General features: G+C 44.0%; 1 protein-coding gene across 2 annotated transcripts in view; it reads right to left on the minus strand.

The window, feature by feature from the left end:
• Positions 1-16,085, minus strand: part of AP1AR (adaptor related protein complex 1 associated regulatory protein) — a 391,174-nt gene extending 375,089 nt beyond the window's left edge. Inside the window, exon 1 of one of the 2 annotated variants that reach the window (XM_069630653.1) lies at positions 15,717-16,085. In XM_069630653.1, the coding sequence (XP_069486754.1) occupies positions 15,717-15,787 (71 nt within the window). In that variant the 5' untranslated portion in view covers positions 15,788-16,085. The remainder of the gene's footprint in view (positions 1-15,716) is intronic. The other variant, XM_069630654.1, reaches the window with a different exon arrangement.
• Positions 16,086-19,913: the final 3,828 nt, after the last annotated feature.

Here is a 19,913-nt window from a genome sequence, read left to right on the forward strand (position 1 = left end):
CTCAGTTTCGGCTGGCTTGCTTGCAGATGTATTCTGCATGTTAACAAAACCATCCACTCTCATGCCAGGAAACAGTTACACAAGGTATTTATTTCGAAAAAGCAAAAGGTTCATAAAAGTAAATACAGATTCGTATAAAAGCATGATACAATCAATACACAGAGCATTACCATTGGGTAAATCCTACTTCTACACCTTGGAATACCCAGTCGCACTTGTCTAGTATATAAACAGGTTTGTGGCTACACTGCTTTCCCACACAAACGGCTGTGCTCTTTTTTAAACTCCTGGGTAGGAATATGCAGGTAAAATTAGAGACGATGTGCTGCACTATTCATAATTAGCTTGAATCAAACTATTCCAAGGAACTGAAAGAGTCAGCATTTCATACGATAATTCCTATACCTACACTCACTCCCTCGTCACCGTCCTCACTAAAGAAGGAGGCATTAGTGGCGATGGAACCTTTGTCTCAAAGCTTTTTCCCCCACTTCATCCAGTGTGCCTCCTCCTCCCCTCCCCCGAGACCCTCACATCAAAGAGAAGTAATAAGAGTTGCCCACTTGCCCCTAACTCCACCTGAGTTTGGCCCGGTCCTAGACCTGTTCTTGACCCCCCTCCCCCCGACTACACCTCCACCAACCAGACTCTGACAGTTGGATGTTTAATACGACAAAGAGGGAGGTGTAGGCAATGTGAATTGCCATGCCTAATGCTGGCATTACCAAACAACCCTCGTATCCTTTTTCACTAATGGAGGACATACCAAAGAACGCAACAATTGGGAAAGAACAGCATTAGCAAAGTACAATTACAACACCACATTTACTTGCTAAAATACACCTTCAGAAGCCAGATCCGCTATGTTCAACATGGAACCCGCCACCGAGATTCTAATCGGTCCCATGACTTTGCTATGTTAAGTGAACATCGTGAGTTTGTCCAGGTTGCCTGTCAGACATCTAGCAACAGGACCCCAATGGCCTCTGCCCAAAAGGCTGCCACGCCTCTAGTTGACCCGCACTGCACAACAGAAGAGAGAGTAAATTCTGCTCCTGGTAAGGCCCTAGAATTACTAGGCCAACATATCTGCTTAGAGTAGAAATAGTCTATTACAGTTTCAGTTCCCTCCAAAAGCATTTTTTTGCATTCTCTGAACCACTAGATCTGCTCTAGATAAATTAAAATCGCTCTCAGCATTTCGATGGGCCACACTTTGCTCCTACTCCAATCCCGCTTCAAACACCAGTGCTGGTAGGATACCGTCCTCGTTTAGGTGGAAATAGAAGCACATTTTTGGAATTGGTCTCAGGACCAGGGTGTCCGGAACAAGCGTGCAGTAGGAAGTCCTATAATATAAAACACCCAAGTCCCCATGTACCGTAATGGAGCCAATGCCCCCCAAATGCAGACTTTGATGGTCTCAAAGGAAGTTGACTAAGGGTTTCCAAGAGACCTTTATTTAGCAAGGCGCTCAGAACAAAGGGCAGATACCAGGGAAGGATGCATTTCCATCTAAGTGGGTTCAAAAAGGGTAACCCCGTTCAACAATTTAGGAACGAACTTGTCCAGCACTGTCTACCCACCCCATGGTTTATGGAAGGCCCTCAGAGCAGCCCATTATACTTTGGCCTCATTGTGCCGTCGACGCGCGTGGAGATACACTTCTCAAGAAGAACTATGGGATTGAACCCTGTTATTTGACCGAGTAACTAATACACAGCAGGAGGAGGACAGATACCTGAAGAAATTATATCAAGTCCCTGATTTGAAAAAGTCTTATAAGGCAAGCCGAAACACGTCATGATGAAGGGCAATCATTACATGATTAAGGGCAATCATATTGAATAAATTCATGCTTCAAGTACCAATGTTGGCGCTGTCTGACTCCTGAGTATTTCTAGCTTACATTATTCAAAAAGTGGTTTATTTGGCTTTGCAACCACAACTCGGGAAGACGCAACAAAAGGCTTATACACTTCTCAGTTATTTGAAAAATATTTATTTCTGCATTATTTACTTTGTGTCGCTTTGGCAGACCGGACCCTACAAGCCAAAACCATTTCTCCACCATTATACTTTACGAATTGTGACCCTAAATCGTTCATGCATTCCTTACAAAAGAAAATCCAGGATCTTGGGGTGCTAAGAATATAACGGACGGAAGGCGCATCACCCTTGAAAAGACCCCCAGCAAATGGAATAAATGGAAAGCCTCCTAGCACCTTACACCACGAATCCAGCTTGTGACGACAGGCCCAACTTCGCTCAACCTCCAGTCCAAGAGTTTTAGGGAGGGCGACTCATGCATGCCAATATGAGATGTGGCGGAAGGACACTTAAGGGCCTTACAGTGACCTGCGAGATCCTGCACCCAAAGGCGAAACCATACTTTTTTTTTTTTAATTTCTTCTTGATGATGTGGTTTGTATTTTAAACCCTTAATCTTTCATTGGTATCATGTACATTATTTAAAAATAGAGATTAGCTATTTAGAGACTATCTATTTTCCATGATCTTTCAGTACCATGTTTAAAATTGGACAATAGTAAACATTTCCTTTAAGGTGCCGCCTTGAAGAAATTTTGCCCATCGATCTTCTGATTCAAGTTGGCTTTTTGAAGTCAAGTACATGTCTCTGAATTGAATTTTTCTATCCGTCAGAGCAGGACAAGCAATGACAATATGCTTTAGTGTTTCAAGTTAATTTTCTTGTTTACAGAAGCAGCAGTTCGCCATTTCGAAAGGTAAAAGCTTCCTCTTTGTCATGAGTTCCGGGTGGGTAGAAGATTCAACCGGAACCCAAAAAAGGTATCTCTGATTTGAGAGGTTGGAAAGCGTTGCAAATAAGCTGGAAGACAATTGATCGAATGAGTATCGAATTTACATTACAAATTTAGTTAGTATTTTGCTTTCGTCTCAGTCTTAATCCAATCAATTTGACAGATGTTTCTTTTTGCCTTTTCCGGGCATTGATATAACATTCCTATTGAGATATTAGCTGAGATTCTAATGTTTGCCATGTGCGTTTTCCATGTCTTCAGGGTTGACGCTTGTGAAGTTAATTATTTTTCTTGTAGTATTCGTAGAGCCGGTATGTGAAGGTCTGTAATTATTTTGTTTGTTTAATATTTATTAAGCGCACCAGACCCGAAGGTATCAGGGCACAAGCAATGTGAAGTCCCACAGCTTAGTACACGGGTTACAAATTAATGGCAAAACATCTAATCAAGCAATTATTGGTATATGGTGCATACAGTATGGAGTTGTAGGAAAAATATAGACAGTCAATATACAGAAGGAATGTACAGTTATTTACACGTAGGTTGAGTTCTACAAGTTCATTTGTCAGCATTCTCTAGGAGCCATATAATCAGATTTTGTCTAAAATTGGAGAAGCTTTGGTCCATTCTGAGTGTGGTAGGTAGGGAGTTCCATAGTTGAGCTGCTTTGACTGGGAAACTGGTGCCCCCAATAGTGGATAGTTTAAAGAGAGGCACCTGAAGGCAGTTAGAGTTAACTAGTCTCGTAGGTCTAGTAGATATTTTTCTAGAAAATCTTTCTATTAAATATCTTGGTGCTTTGTTTTGAAGGCTTTTATGGATGAGGGAAGCTGTTTTTAAGTTTGATTTTCTCCAGTGTGTATAGCCACTTTCATTTCCTTCTTGTTTCAGAAATATGTTCTTTCCTAGAGACACTGAGTGCAGCTCCAAGGGCATTGTTTTAGAGTATCTGTATTTTGTTGATAATATATTTATTCGCTCCAATGTATAGGGCATTACAGTAGTCTAGTCTAGATATAATGAGAGCTCTAGCATGGGTCATACAACTGTTGGATGAGAGGAAGTGTTTGCCAGCTCTAATTAGTTTGCATGTGTATGCGGTCGAGGAGGCTAAGGTGTTTACCTGTTTAGTGGATGTTAAGGTGGAGTCTAAGTAAAAACCTAATGTTTTTACTTTCTTGGCAACCTTGATAAGGTTCCCACCAATGATGAATGAGGAATAGTTGTGCCAAGTCTGGTGAGAAGAGATGCAGATCCTAGGATGAGAAGTTCAGTTTTGTCATTGTTCAGACAGAGGCCGTTAGTGGCCATCCATGTCCGAACGATGCTGTAAATTATTCACCAATGCTAAATCCTTGCAGTAGTCCACGGTAAGTGGTAGGAGGATCTGGGTATCATCTGCATAGTTAGTGTAGGTGATACCCAGACGGTCCAACTCATCAAACAGGGCTTGGTGAATATATTATACAGGGTTGGAGAAACACATGAGCCCTGGGGCAGCCCGCAAGTGATGGGGATGGGGTCCGCAGCTGCAGAGAGCGAGAAGAACCTCATGGTTCGGTCACTGAGGAAGGATTGTATACACGCTATAGCCTCGCTGGAGAAGTGGCCAGCTGAATCCAGGTGGCTACATACGACGTTATGGTCTACCAAGTCGAAGGCCGCCGACAGGTCCAAGAGGAGGAGTATTGCAAGCTTTCCATTGTCTCTTAATTGGTCTAGTTGGGCTTTAAGATAAACAAGAGCAGTTGCTGTGCCGTGTAGTGGCCGGAAACCAGATTGACAAGAGCCTAAGAGTTGGTTAAGTTCTAGGAGGTTCTGGATTTGGATACATGCTACCTTGTCTAAGATTTTCAATAGGAATGGCATAGTGGTGATGGGCCTGTAGTTGGTTGGTACGGAAGGGTCTAGAAGCGGGAGTACCCAAGATTCCTTAAGATTGCTAGGAATCGTGCCGGACGTGAAGGAAACATTAATACATTTGGTAATGAAAGGTGCTAGATCCCTAGCAGCATCCTTGATAAATTGTGCTGGGCATTGGTCACCTTTGCAGTTAGATGGTTTGAGGCCCAGTATAACTTTCTCAACCTCTATAATGGAGACTTTGGAGAAGTGAAATTGGGCGACATGTTTAGTTTTACGTGGAGTCGTTTTGTTGGGTGGTGATGTGGTGACAATTAGGGAGGCTTTCCTTAGTGCTATTTTGTTTTGAAGGTTAGACACTTTGTTAGCTAACGCATGCTGGATATCGGAGCACCATGTTTTATCTTTGTCACAGCTGTCTTGGGATATGATAGTATTTTCTAATTCTTTTAGAATCGTGAAGAGTTCCTTTGTACTAGAATTTGCTTGCATGATTCTAGTATTGTTAAGTATCTTGTTTGGCCAAAAGTATGTCCTTCTTATATTGGGCTGAGATTTTGGTTAACTTTAGTTTGTTTTCTGAGTGGGATGATGTTTCCAAGCAGTTGTGCAGTTTCTTTTGTCTAGTCTTAGATTTTTTAGGTGGGGAGGGGGGTAAACCAATTGTTGAGGTGGCTTTTAGGCTTACTATTTCTAAGTTTTAGCAGGGCGATATTGTCAAGAGTTATGTTCACAGCTTTGTTATACTCTTCAACTAGGAGGTTAGGATCCATATTGTCAGGTAGGGAGTTAAGGGTGGGCAGGATGCAAGGGAGTCATTTTTCTGCTATAATATTTTTCTTGTTTCTCGTAAATGTGGGAAGGGCAAGAGGTACCTGTAAGGTGGGTCTTTTGGTTGCTATTGTAAAAGATATGAGGTAGTGGTCTGTCCAAATTTGTGGTGAGATGGAGGTGATGGATACATTATAATTACGATCTGCAACCCAATCAAGACTTCTCCCTTTATTATGAGTTGGTTTGTTCACACTCTGGGTGAATCAGAGGATGTTGGCCGCTGCAGTGGCATGCTGGTCATTGGCATCATTAAAGCCTATGTTAAGGTCTCCTAACAGTAGCGTTTGGGAAGTATCCTTTAGGTTTTCTGATAAAATCATGGAAAGGTCTTCCATGAAAGTAGTAATAGGGCCAGGGGGTCTATATATAAAGGTGAATTTTCAGCGTTTGCGAGTTAGTTGTGGGTATTTTGATTGACATAGCTTCACAAGAGTTGACTAGGCGAAGGTGATATTCTCATAGAGAGATTGGCTTTGGCAATAATAGGTAGTCCTCCACCTTTTACCGCCTCGGTTAACCGCCGGACTCATATTACCATTCTGTAACGCTCACCTGATTCCTGCAGAGGCGCCGGTCTTGACTGGGTGAATGCCGTATCTTCAAAGGTGATGTTAACACACGGTTGGCTCTTTGGGCTGGACCTCTGTGCACTGTATGTCTGACTCGAAGAGTAAGATGTCTGCAGATAGAAAATATGGGATTAATGAACTGGGGCTATTGGGTGCCTCTCTCCTCTTCCCTTTCTCTTCTCCTGTAGAACCCCAAAGGTTAACACCCTCACCTTAGGTAAGTGAACGCCGAGCTCTCCATCTGCCTCGGGGCAGGGTGCCGTAACCAGTTTCTTCACTGGATAAGGGTGCAGGCCTCTTGACCTCAGAGGACTGCTGTCCGTCGTTAACTGCACGAACGGTAAGTTCTGGGCACTTCAAATGTCTTAAAAGTCTTTTGTAATGATATCTCTTGTTTTGCAGGGTTCCGGCGATGGCGGATGGCGGGCTGATGAGAGTCGAGGATCGAACCCGCGTGAGGAATAGCAGCGCCTGGAAGCACGTAAGTAAGCGCTTGTAGCCTGCTTCACGATGCGCACTAACTGTCCCTTTTATCTTGCAGGTACAAGTTCGGAGCTTTAGAGAAGCTGAAGGGCGCTGGAATACCCACTGGATTCGTCGTGGGAAGGAGTAATGGCACGTGAGTAATAAAGTTGCCCAATGTCTTTAAACGCACCTTCTTTTGTCTTTCAGATGCGGGATGCAGCGCCGAAGGCCTCCGGAGCGTGCGAAGAGCTGGTAAGCTTTTGTCTTTCAGATGCCGGAATGCAGTGCGAAGACCTCCGGAGCATGCGAAGAGTAGGTAAGCCTTTGTCTTTCAGATGCCGAAATGCAGCGCGAGGCGTTGGTGACAGCCGATGGACTAGGTAAGAGATGCGCTGCCACTGAAGACCGTAGTGCTAACCTGTTCTTTCTTTGTCTTTACAGGTGCTGCTGAAGACTGGATTCCAGGATGGTAAGCCTTTGTTCCCTTAGGCCCAGGATCAGAAGCAGAAGACACGATGAGCGTTCTGCTGCAGAGAATGCAGAATAACGCAAAGCAAGATTCATCCATCGGGTGTGGTTTAAATAGCCTCCTGTAGTGCTAAGGTGTCTCCTTCCACAGCCACGCCTAGGTAAGAAAAGAGTTCCTGCTTTCCAAAAGAGTTCCAGTGTTCTGAACCTAGGGAGTGGCTCCTGCCCCACCCAACAGGAAAAGTAGTCCCAAACAGAAGAGGATCAGGGGTTCAACTGGCAGGTAAGTAAGCAGCATGGTCTGCTGCAGGTAAGTCCACCCAAGCATTATGAGCCCGGCGCTTCCAGCGCTGGGACTGGGCATCTTTATGAGCCTGGTGCCACTGGCGCCAGGACAGGGTCCAAAAGGTCCCAATTGGGACTGGCTGGCACTCGGAACCGGGGTTATGGGTCTGCTTCCAAGGGAGTCGGGCAAGTCCTGATCTTTTGGAAGCAGAGATCATGACACATTCCGCCTCTGTGACTCTGGGAAATACCAGGGCATTACGACCCTGGTGTCCCAGGAAGTCCGGAGGCAGAATTCGGTAAATCCCCATTCCCATTGAGTCCCATAGGACTCAATGGGAATGGGGAAGTGGAAACACTGGCACCATCTTGTGATGGTGCTGGTGTTTCCACGTCCACCTGCAGGCGGGCGGTGTTAAAACCGCCAGGTCAGACCTGGCGGGAACATCACCTCCCACCTGCAGGACTCGGGCGGTCCGGAATTAACAGTGGCGGCGGGTTTACCGCCACTGTTAATTCCGGACCGCCCGACCTGTAATGAGGCCCATAGTCTTCCGTTAGGATGGCTTCTGCCATTTCTGTGGCATGAGCGACTAGAGACTTTGCATTTATTAAGGCTCCTTTAAGGTTAAAGGTGGATTTATCAGGGGACAGTGTGGTAGTGCTGTCTAGAGCAGCTGAACAGATGCGAGTCCTAGTTCTTTTTTGTGTGGGGCTTGGTGTTGCTACTATTAGTAGTGTGATTGAGTTTTGATGAGTGTGTGTAGGGTACATTACTCTGGAGATTAGAGATAGCCTTGTGTCCGATAAGCGGGTCAAATATTCAAGGTAATCGTGCTCCGAGTCTAAAATTTCTAAGCACAGTATTTCAAGGGGTCGTTAGAAGAACCCTGCATGTGGGCTTTATTTGCCTAATGACATTCTTTGTATGTATCACAAGTACAATCACAGATATTAGCTTAACCAATTTTTAGCTGGTCAGATATCTCATTGAGTTAAGAATTTACTACTGCGATGTGTTCCCACCTGCTGTATGCAGTACAGGATCCTAACAGGTTTAACTCAGTCTTGCCTTTTGAAGTTTAAGATGCATAACCTTTCATTGGGTGATAGCGAGCTCTCAAGCTTCCTGTGGCCATGCAGTCCTATGTTGCTTGAATTCCAAGAGGTGTAGCTTTTTCTTTCACCATTTGAAATGTAGTAAAGCTACTAATCCAAAAAGGGAACAAACAGCCCTGCTAATAGCTTTCACTTTTATAATGGCACTCAATAATATCTCTGCGGTGACAAGACTGATACATAGAGGCTGCCCTCCATCCAAAATGTCTGAATCATTTCCTTAGGTTGGGGGGTGGGGGGTGTGAAAACTGGCCTCGAATAATGGCACAATCCTATGCATTGCTTGCATATTTCCGGGAAAGCGTGCTATAAAATGCACCAGTCAAGTTTATTTTCCAGAATGTTCTGTGCTGGACCCCTACCCCTAGGATCCCCTCCCCCAACCCACCTGGGAATATTTGTGCTTGCATGCTATGCCAACACGCTTGGTGGAAGTTGGGCATGGTACATACGTACCCAGCCAGCCACATTTTTACTAGCAGCACATCAGCGCCACACACAAAGTAGGTATAGGGTAGAAGGCTGCTCTGGCATGGCCATAGCAATGTCCCTCATCTTCCTTTCATGTGCAGGCAGCATAGTGTTACATGAAACAGAAGCCAAGTAAGCTAGCGTAAGCTATATTCACAAAATAATGATACCCTACATGGCCATCAACAAGGCACCCCCCCCCCCTTCTCTGATGCACAGTCCACCTCTCCAACATTCTATACCCACATTATCCCTCCCTGGCATTACCTCTGTGTCCACAGAATTACTTCCTAAGAGCACCCACAGAGCCATGCTAAAAAAGAATAAATAAATAAACTGAAGAAAAAAAAAAAACACTGACGGATTATGTTCCACAATCCCCAAAGTTAGAACATCTTTTCAAGTCCTCAAATTTATTGGGCCCCTTATGGCTTTGGGCAACGTGTGAGAATAAGATACCCAGAGAAAGGCTTGTCGGGGGCGAGTCTGAGTGGAAGCTAATAACCCAATCACAACAAACCCCAAATAACACTAAAAAAAAGGGAAAAGAAAGAAAGTATGTGGTTAGTGACAGGAGAAGAAAAGGTAAAGAACATTAACAATGTCAAAAACGGTTTGAAAGGAAAAAACAAAAAAGGGAGAAGAATGTAAGAATATCAGAAAATAAAGGTAACAAGAGACACAAACGCAAAGATATTCCTTTTAAAACCTTTATTTACTAAAGTTCCTGGTGTAATGCCTAAAAGGCCCTAACACTAAAGGGATCGTTACCTTAACTGATGTTTCTAAGGGCTGTTGATGTCCGAGAGTACAAAAAATAAAAACACCCAAACAAACAAAAACAAACATAATAATCGGTATGTGTCTAAACCTATGCTTGCCCTCAACCTGACAATGTGTTAGAAAAAAAGTAAAAAAAGTGGTGGCTCAAGAAAGATAGGAAACCGGAATTGGTCGCAGGTGGTCTTCTCACAAGGCGCAAGTTGGTCAGCTTCAAAAGACTGAGTTCAATCAAGAAATAGAACTGTTCATAGGACCTTCTCCATGGTTCAAACAATGAAATGTCTTTAATGCCTTGGGGTACCTTCCCCAAGCTTTACGCCTTCCAAGTTCAAAACAGAACCCCAAAAAAATAAAAAAACTGTTCTTTAGGCGTCTCGGGGTTCCCTTCTCCAAGCTTCAATTCCTTCAGTAACAAAAAATAAACAAGATTCCACTTTGATAGGCCCCTTTGGGTTCCCTTCCCAAAGCTGAGGCCCCTCTTGAGTTTCAAAACATGAGTTCAGAATATACCTTTCTTTCACATACAGTTCTTTCAAGGGGTAGCATCAGAGACTTGAAACCGCCAGGTTCTTTGCTCCGCCTAAGCGCGACTACTGCAAGCTTTAACCCCTCACTTTAATTTCCTGCTCTTCATTCTCTTAACCTTTTGCTTTCAGGGGCTTTCGGCACCCCCTTCTCGGTCCCCTCTGTTTTCTTGACTTCGGTCTCATGCCTACTGGCACCTTCTCCAACTTCCTCCATGCACAGTTGCACCTTAGATATCCTTCTTGTGCCCCTGGTACTTTCTCCAGCTTTCCTGTGCACACTTCCCACTCTGCCGGGTTGCTTGCGCCCTCCTTATTAGAGTTCTTTCACTTTTCCTGCTTGTGCGCTCTGCTTTTCTTGATCTTGTGACTCTTCTTTCATTCTATATTGCTTTACTAATTCCTTTAATTTCTTTTCTCTTTTCCGCATTTCTACATTCCTTTCGCCCCCTCTGCTTCAGTCGCATGCTCCAGAGTCTCTCTCTCTCTCTTAATTTCACGAGACTCACCTGGGCAGCAGCACGTTGACAAGCAGTCCCAAGCAGTCCCTTCTGGTTTTGCAGGCCTGTGGTCAGGGTCTCACCAGCTGCCCCTCGGACACCATTGGTGGCAGCACAGGTCCCAAGGGAACAAGCAATGTTCTGACCACCAATAGCAGCCTGCAGGGGGGTTTATGGCCTTTCCACCTAAAACTTTCTAACTAAAGTGTTTGCATCGAAAACCCAAGCATCGAAAATATTTGCATCAAATGCATTTTTCTGTATTTTATTGGGGGGGTCCCCCCAAACCCTGGGGTTTTACCTATAAAAACCCACTGCAACAAAAATTACCCCTTTACATATACGCATTCGATGCATATATTTTCGATGGATAGGTTTCGATGCAAAAGGTTTCGTTGGAAACACTAGATACCCCTGCAGGTTGCTTCGTTCCCGCTCCCTGGAGACAAGGCTCCCTAGCCACGCAGCATCCCCTCACCAACACCAGGCCAGCGTCTCTGCACACTGTTCTCCTCAGGGACGTAGGTCCTGCTGCTCCAGACAACGTCCCATCCTCACTCTGTAGAACCACGACTTTTATAGTTGTGAAAACAATCAAGTGGAGTCAGGTGTGAGTGATAATTAGTAAATACCTTAATCTATCAACCAACTTAAGTTCTTTCTACAGCCGGTTTCCCTTACACTCCCGTCAGGTTTCTCATAAAAGACATTGCACAAAGGAGAGTTTGAAACAAGAGTCACATAAAAAAGAAAGCATGAAATGGGGGAAGACCAAAGGAAAACAGGGTATTGAACAATGGCAACCCACCACCATGGGCGATGTGTGCACCACCCCCTCACCGAGTGGCAGGGCGCCACCTCGGCACAGTTGCAGTCCCCAGTTTGCTTTATTTTCACAGGGGACTGTGCTGCCTGCCTCCGAGTATGGCCAGTCCACTACAACCCAGGGGCAGTGTCAAGACATAGCATTTTTTACTTGGAATCAAGGGCAAAGCAAACATCGTAAGTGCGATTACATTGCTAGATTGGGCTATGGCATCAGCAGTGCTCCAGATAAGATTTGGAAGTGGCAGTATTTTACTGCCTATTTTTTTAAAAGATGGCAGTAAAATGATTTTTTAGTGAGTAAAAATGTAAGTCCAATCACAGAGTATTTTATAAGCTAGTCAAAATAGGTTTTAACTGAAAAATTGAAATGCTTTTGTAATATTTATTTCTTTGCACCTAGTAATTCCTGCACATTACAAGATACATGTTTCCATCTTCCAATCAAGCAGTTAAAATAGTGGTTTATCCTGCTGTACTAGGTGCACTACTGGTTCAAACACATTCATGGAGCTGTGACAGTGAAAGCAGGGGCACAATATTCTACATTTTTTCCTATTTTTTGTTGGGAGTATTTTTTCACCCCATTTTAATTTTTTGGGAGTATTTGCCAATTTTTAGTGAGTAAAAGTGGCCGATACCCCCCTTATCTGTAGGGCTGGGTGTCAGTGTGCATTAACTTTATTACTATGGCATGGTATTTTTTTTGTTTTCCCTTGGCATCAAGGGTAAAGTGAGCGAGGGTTAGGCTGTGTCTAGACGGGCTTACATTGGTAACTCCAGTCTATCCTTATATTCGTTGTGTTCCATGGCATTTTTGTACTTTGCATAAAGGATAAGAGAAAACCTAATAGTAGGTACACTGTCCCATATCAATATAGTCAATATAGCCAGTCTGGATGTATTTTCGTCATGTGGCATTGCATTTTTTACTGGCTGGGAGTTCTAATGGTGGCATGTATTGGTTCGGAATGCAAGAAGATGTGTAGGAATAGCCAACATTTTTTTTGTATATTCTGGAATATAAGGCATAATGAAAATGTTATCTGGTTCACTGTTGGTAACTTGCATCTATTGGGCATTTTCATGTGCTACCAAACAAACTGAGCTTTCTTATTCCTGACAGCATTCCTCCCGCTTCCTCTCTTCATTTCTTCCACTCTCCCTATCTTTTATTTTTCATTCAACACCAGGGGCTGCCGGTGAATTTTTTAACTTAAGGAGTGTAAATGTATGTGCGTAATATGTGTGAGCAACCGAGTGCAGCAAGGGAGCCCAAACCATGGTGGTTCGGGGGGTTGGGATTAGTCCCCCTTTGCAAACAGTGTGGCTGTATAACACGTTTCACAGAAAGTGCTGTAAAAAAAAACACACATTATTTCAAAAAAATTCATGGGGAAACGGGGGGGGGGGGGGTTTAACCCCAACCCCCTGAACCATCATGGTTTGGTTAGGGTTCCCTTGCTGCACTCGGTCGCTCACACATACATTTACACTCCTTAAGTTCAAAAATTCACCAGCCGCCACTGGTATTGAATGAAAAAAAAAAAAGAAAAAAAAAAAAAAGATAGGGAGAGTGGAATAAACGAAAAGCAATGAAGAGAGGAAGCGGGGGGGGAATGCTGTCGTGAATAAGAAAGCTCAGTAGAAAGGGACCAGGAAAGACCAGACAGAAGAAAGGGAAGAAAATATGTACAAGGAAGTTATGGTCGAAAAAACAAGACGAGATATTAAGTGAATGTTGGACTGCCAGATAAGAGAAGCAGAGGAAGGAAACATCAAGGGAAAGAGGAAGAGTGGTGTATTACAAACTATGAAGAGAGGGGGGTGAAGTTGGGTAAGAATCATGAATGTGATATAGCTGAGGGGAAAATGGACTCGAAGAGGTCAGAGGTAAATAAAGACCACAGTAAGAGAATGTGAGGCGTGCGGGTGGTGCAATTCTGAAACAGGCAAGAAGATAGCAGAGATGCTCAACATGAGGGAGATGGGTCAGATCAACACTGGAAGAGGTCAAGGTGATGAAGTGGCGAGAGGCAGACCTGAACATATACAAATGGGAGAGGAGATGTTGGCCAGGAGAGATAAAGGTGAGAAGCAGGAAAGAGTTTTGTGAAACGAGAACAAATGGGTTAGATCGAAGAGAAAGGTGCATAGACTAAAGGAGGAGATAAATGGTAGGCAGGCTGGGAGAGAGGTCAGACAAGGACAATGGTGGTAGTGGTGTAAAGGGGGGCATAGATTGAAGTGGGAGCTATTGGTGAGAGGAAAACTAGCAATGGTGGTTGAGAGTTAGAGAGCAACGCAAGAAGGTGAGTAATTGGAAGGGGATAGATAATCCAGGATAAAAGGTTTCATGAGAGTAAGTGTACATATGTGAGGCAAGAGTGAAAGAAAGGGAAATGCAGAGTGGAAGTAAAGGCTAGAAAAGCAGGAAGAGTAAATAGAGAGGCAGGGGATAAAGACCAGTGAAATGTTGCAAGGGAGAATAGGAAAAGCAAACAAGCTGAGCGCTTCATGGCTCATGCAACCAATTGGATAATTAATTTGTTACAGTAGTCAAGGGCCACTGTGTAGGTTGCCCCTTCAATGGAGCCACTAATCTCGTTAATGTTGTGCAATATCCAGAGACGTCTAGAAATATCACCACAGCCTGTACTCCACATGAAACTGGATATTTTTCATTTTATCTTCTTGACAGTGGTGGGTGAAAGGTGAAATTCACCCGATTCCACTTCGTTGGTGAAGTGGATTTCATCAAGTTCCTCAATTTCGTCTGGTAAAATTACATTTTTGTGTAGGCTTTGTCTTAGGCATGTGAAACTTTCTACCATTTAGGGCGACACAAAACATTGTAATGTCTCCTAATTGGTTGATATTTTGCACACCTACAAGCAAAACGCCCAAAAACTAAAGTTCCGGTGGTAAAAACAGCCAAAAGTAGTATTATAGGACGATGAGAAAAGACAGCAAACCCGAGCAGATTTTCCAGAATTTGCCATTTTTTTTTTTAGTGAATTGAATATCAGCCATTAAAGTGGTGGTTACAAACTCTGCCCTAGCTGATACTTACTTGTCCTGAACCCCAGTTTGGCTTTCTGGCTGGAGTTCCTGTCATATTTTGAGAACTATTAAGTATTTTCACATGGCACTAGACACAGCAATTGAATCTGCCTACGGAACACTAAACTCCTCTATAACAAAAAAATTATCGTGCACTACACAAAAATGTTAGTCATATACATCTTAACAGACTGCATTATCCGTAAGTTGATCATGTGTGTGGTGCATACTGCATCAGGGGAGTTGACTTTTGATTCTCTGGGGGAGTGGGGGGCTAATTGTGTCCCACTGTACTATCCCAACAGAAGGGTGAAGAGAAAGGTATGCGGCATTAGTGGGTTGGAAGGGGGGGGGCAAATGGCTGGAGCCTGGCCCTTGACTGAGTGGCGAGCCTGCCTTCATAATTGGATATGCCACTCCAGCCCCCAGGTATTTGGGCTTGTAGCTGTGTCAAGTCTTGTGCGCGACAACCGGATACGGGGAGGGGCACGCCTTTTTGAGAGTTTCCGTGGGCGCAGTATTGGCCAACCACTCCGATATAGGTAGGGTATAGCGATTCTGGAGTGGGGTTAGTTTATAACATAATCGATCAAAAGCATAGAATCTCTAAATGTCCTTCAACCTCTATACAATACCATCTGTCATTTAACCACCATCTCAGTGGGTAAATGTAACACCTTTTTCTTAAAATGTATTTAATCTCAAAACGGACAACGGTGCAGTCACTGCAGGCGCCTCCGGCCAGGCCCAGCTCATGCAAGCAGCGGGTTCTCACATTTCACAGGTGAAGTAATAATTCACCTCTGGTGGTAATGACGTTCTCGGAGGACAATGGACCCTCCAATGAAGTGTAGGCGGAGTCATAGCGTCAGGTTACAGAGACCAATTAATTTTACATCATCCTGCATCGCAAGCCAAACAGAATGCCTAAAAAAAGACGCCGCGTCCTTGTAAACCCCCTGGATGCAGTCATGAGGCATCCCAGGAGAAAGCAGACACGACGGGTCGGCAGTAACACGTGTCTGACGGGCGGCTGACGCCGGCTACCTGCAGGTAGCATCAGAGCAAACAATAGCTGTGCCCTTATCCAAGCAGGGCGACAGGAACAAACCGTGCCCAGCGACAGTCTCCCCTCCCTCCCCACCTTTCATGCTGCCCCCTTACCCTCCTCCCCGCTGAAGGCGGCTGCGCTCCTTCCGGAAGAGCCCGCAGCACTGGGTCCAGCAGATCCCCATCGCATACTGTCCGGTGACAGAGCGGATCCTCCGCTTCCTTCCCCGTGGCAGTGCGAGGATGGACCACAGAATGCAGGAGCAGCCCTAGGGCAAGCAGACGAAAAGGACCAAGCAGCCTGTTAGTGCTGCCCGGAGCCCGCTAGCCGCTGCAGTCCCAAGACCACCATAACGGCACCGGTAGCCGCACAGCCACGGCCAGGAGCTGTCAGCGCCTTCCGCAAAAACAAGCCCGCCCCTCAGGAGTAGGCCGCGCCCGCCGCCTTCCCCGACCGAGCAACTAGACACGTCGAAACGCAGGTTCCCGATTCCACCACTCAAATCCGACCATTTTGCAAGTTGTAACATTGGCCCTTTAAAGGTGGAGCCGGTGACGTAGGGGGGTCGGTGGCTGAGGGTGGGTCTCTGGGCTTTGGCAGAGAGGCGGGACCAGGAAACATGCAGTACAATGAAGCTTTTCTATTGGCATGTCAGAGAGCACACATATTGCCGAAGGTGTGTTGAAAATGCCATAGCTCTTTTTTTTGTCTTCATTTTTAAAAATTCCAAGTTTATTGAGTTTTTCCAAGAAAGCAGGTTTAGCTTTGCGATGTTTGTCTTCTTAATAAGGATAGTTGTTATCTGAATGCGTTGCAAGGCGTGCTGTGAAAATGTGCTTTATGCGAAAACAACGCTGAGCCGTTGTAGTGTTTAGTAATCCCTTTACTAAAGTTTGTAATACAGTAACCAACACCCGGCAAATGAAATGATGTCTATTTTTTTTTATTGTGGGGGGATTAGTCATACAATTAAACTTTAAACACAAGGCATTCATTCAACAGTTGAAACATGTAATGGGTTTCATTATTATGTTTTATCGAAAAATAGTTATTTAGAAAATGAAAAACGTGTAATAATATCAAGAAACTAGTCTAATACATTTTAAAGGATCAAGACATAAAAGGGATACCTCCAGAAGCGGTCAATGGATATGTTTTCCACATCATATAAATACCTACTGCAGGGTTCGAAATGGCTGGGAGTTATTTAGCTCCTGCTTCTAGCCTAGGAGAACCTGGTTAGCTAAAAACCAACAGTTACCAGGAGCTACTTTAAAAAAAGAATAATTAGTACATATCTTTTACAAATGTAAATATGAAAGATCGTATGTATGTGAAAAAAAGTAAAATTTGTCTCATTTGCAGTAGTTACATATGCAGTGTGCTGTGTACCCACTCCTGGATCCCAAAGCATAGCTGCTGCCTACTGGGTGGTGACCGACACCCAGCAGCTGGTTTTAGCTCCTGCTCATTTAATCTTAATTTCAAACCCTGCTACTGAGGTGTTTAATACAGTTGTGCCCATGTTCATCTCCATTTTATGAAAACATCCCCTTTCCTTGTTTTCAGCATTCATTTTAAACACCTTTTCCTGAAATCAAGGAGTGCACAAACACAATTACAAAACCCTGATGCTTGCACATTTCTTACCTGCACAAGGCAACCGGACATCTGGGTATTGCCCTATTTGTCTTGACATCACAGAATTGTTTCACACAAGCATCTTGTGACTAAACTGTACATGCATTATTACCATACAGTTTTCATGTCAACAAATTAGACACATCACATACTAGCTACAAAAATCAGGTGTATGTGGTGCAGGCATTCACTATGCAGTATACACAGAAGGACAGGCTCTGGAATGTGAATGGCCCTTCCCAGTGAGTTGTGACTTGTCAGAGAAAGGGGCCATTAGCACTCTTCATTTCACACTTGTGCCTGCCCCAGCCCAGTAATAATAGATAAGGCTTCAAAGAAACAGAACCGGGGAATGTCCTGGGACCTGTAAAGCCCTGCTATGAATTCAGCATCACAATATGTAATAGTCCTTGATAGGTGCCAGCTTGTATACAAAAACCAACCCTTTTGTTTGTATTTCACAAAGGCAGATCTCTGTGTTTTACACTTCAAAAAAGCAACCTTTTCTTTGTTTTTAGGGACAGGGATGCGTACCACACAGCAATTTAGGTGCCACCAGCTGGGCCTTGAGTTAAGATGTGCTAAGATGTTTCTAGTGTTTCTACAAGTCCTGTTTTTCCTAGGTATCCCCTTCTAGCTCCAAGGGCCAGAGTGGGAAGCAACTTAAAACAAAGGAGCATGATAAGCCTACATAGTCCACAGGAGGGGCAAAGCAGGCAATACCTTTCGGTACCAATTGAGATTCTTTATCAATATTCACTGACAAAAAACGTTGTTAAAGGGACGTTATGGTTAAGTTGCACTAGTAAAAACCTATGCAATTCAATGGACACAGGTTGTTACAGGGACGTTATGGTGACAGGTAAAACCGAAAACCCCCAGAAATTCGCCAGTTATGGTAAGCTAAGCAGTGATAATTCGTGCTACCAGTGTGCACTGCAAGGACTAACACCCATGACATCAAAGATGACATCCCAAATGTCATTCATGACATGATTGATGACATCACATGTGTGGCTCCCTCTCTTTTTGTTCAGTTACATATGTGCACCGGGTGCTTTTCTTCACTGGGAGTCAGGAACTAAAAATGGGAAAGGTACTATATTTTTTTACCTTACCCTTCTCATATGTTCTTATACTACTTTCCTTAGGGTTGAGTCACATCGTATGATACATATACATAGGGGAAGAAGCAAGCCTGAAACACAGCAATCATTTCTGTGCATAAAGATAAGCAGTTAGGGTATGAACACTTTCTGGAAGTACTGCAACTTTTTTGCTTACTTTACTTTCCCTGTGTATGCTCATGTGTGTATGCATTGTTTGTTTATGTTTTGCGTATATTAGTACAATGATATAGTAAGAGAGGCATTCTTTGCTACTTATGACATGTTTCACACTACAGAAAACTCTCAAACAAAAGCATTAATAATTTTACTATCCAACATCCGAAGATTTTGATTATTGCACCTGTATGATGCATGCTGTACACAATGGCAGAGTTTCTACATGAGTGGGGTCCTGGAAAGAACTGTGTAGTGCAATGGTGTTTATGGCAATGCATTCCTTAATGAACTATGTATCTCATTATAGATATTTCAATGACATCTGATAGATTTGTGCCCACATTAAAATAACAATCCCTTGTGGAGGCTGTTTATGAAAACTATATACACATGTGATGTCATCAGTCATGTCATGAATGACATTTGTGATGTCATCTTTGATGTCATGGGTGTTAGTCCTTGCAGTGCACATTGGTCGCGCTGAGTTATGTTTGCTTAGCTTAACACAACTGGCGAATTTATGGGGTTTTTCAGTTTTACCTGTAACCATAACGTCCCTATAACAACGTTTGTCCATTGAATTGCATAGGTTTTTACTAGTGCAGCTTAACCATAACGTTCCTTTAACAACGTTTTCTGTCAGTGAATTTCATTGGTTTTTAGCAGGATATCCTTAGTTTATAAAGATGTACTGTGCAACATAGTGAAACTGTTGGCACCATGTTAATGCGGACAGCAGGCGCAGACTATGGCCCTCATTACAAGTCAGGCGTTAAGGTTTTAACGGCGCCGTCGGCCCCGTTAACCCTTAACGCCTGATTCACACTTTAACACCTGCTTTTTGCAGGCGTTAAAGTCCAAGGCGCTAAGCGACCTTGGTGCTAATTACGGCACCGTAATTTACGGCGCCGTAATTAGCGCCTTCCCCATCCCCATTATGCCCTATGGGGCAAAAATGGGAATGGGGAAGGGCAAATGGTGAATGGGGAATTACCGCCCCACTCACCTTGGAATGGGGCGGTAATTCCGCCATCCACCATGGCAGAATCCGGAATGGACCATGGTGCTAATAGCACCATGGTCCACCGCCTGACTTGTAATGAGGGCCTATGCGTCTGTTTGCGGAGATCGGGTGACATCGAACCTGCTCAGGAAGGCAGGTGCTCTCTTACATTGTGGTACCAATTACCAAACTCAAAGAACATATACAAACAGCACCATGTACAAGAATTGCAAGGGAAAATAGAGTAGGTTTGCAAATTGTGTACTTATGAAGGAAACAGGACAAAGGTATAGGGAGTACACCATAATGGAATGCATCAAAAACAGAAGTGAAGTCTGCCTTCAAAAATCTTACCGCACTGCTACTGTAAATGGGAACAA

The sequence above is a fragment of the Ambystoma mexicanum genome, chromosome 6q (assembly GCF_040938575.1).
Source record: "Ambystoma mexicanum isolate Mex_15411 chromosome 6q, UKY_AmexF1_1, whole genome shotgun sequence".
Lineage (NCBI taxonomy): Eukaryota > Metazoa > Chordata > Amphibia > Caudata > Ambystomatidae > Ambystoma > Ambystoma mexicanum.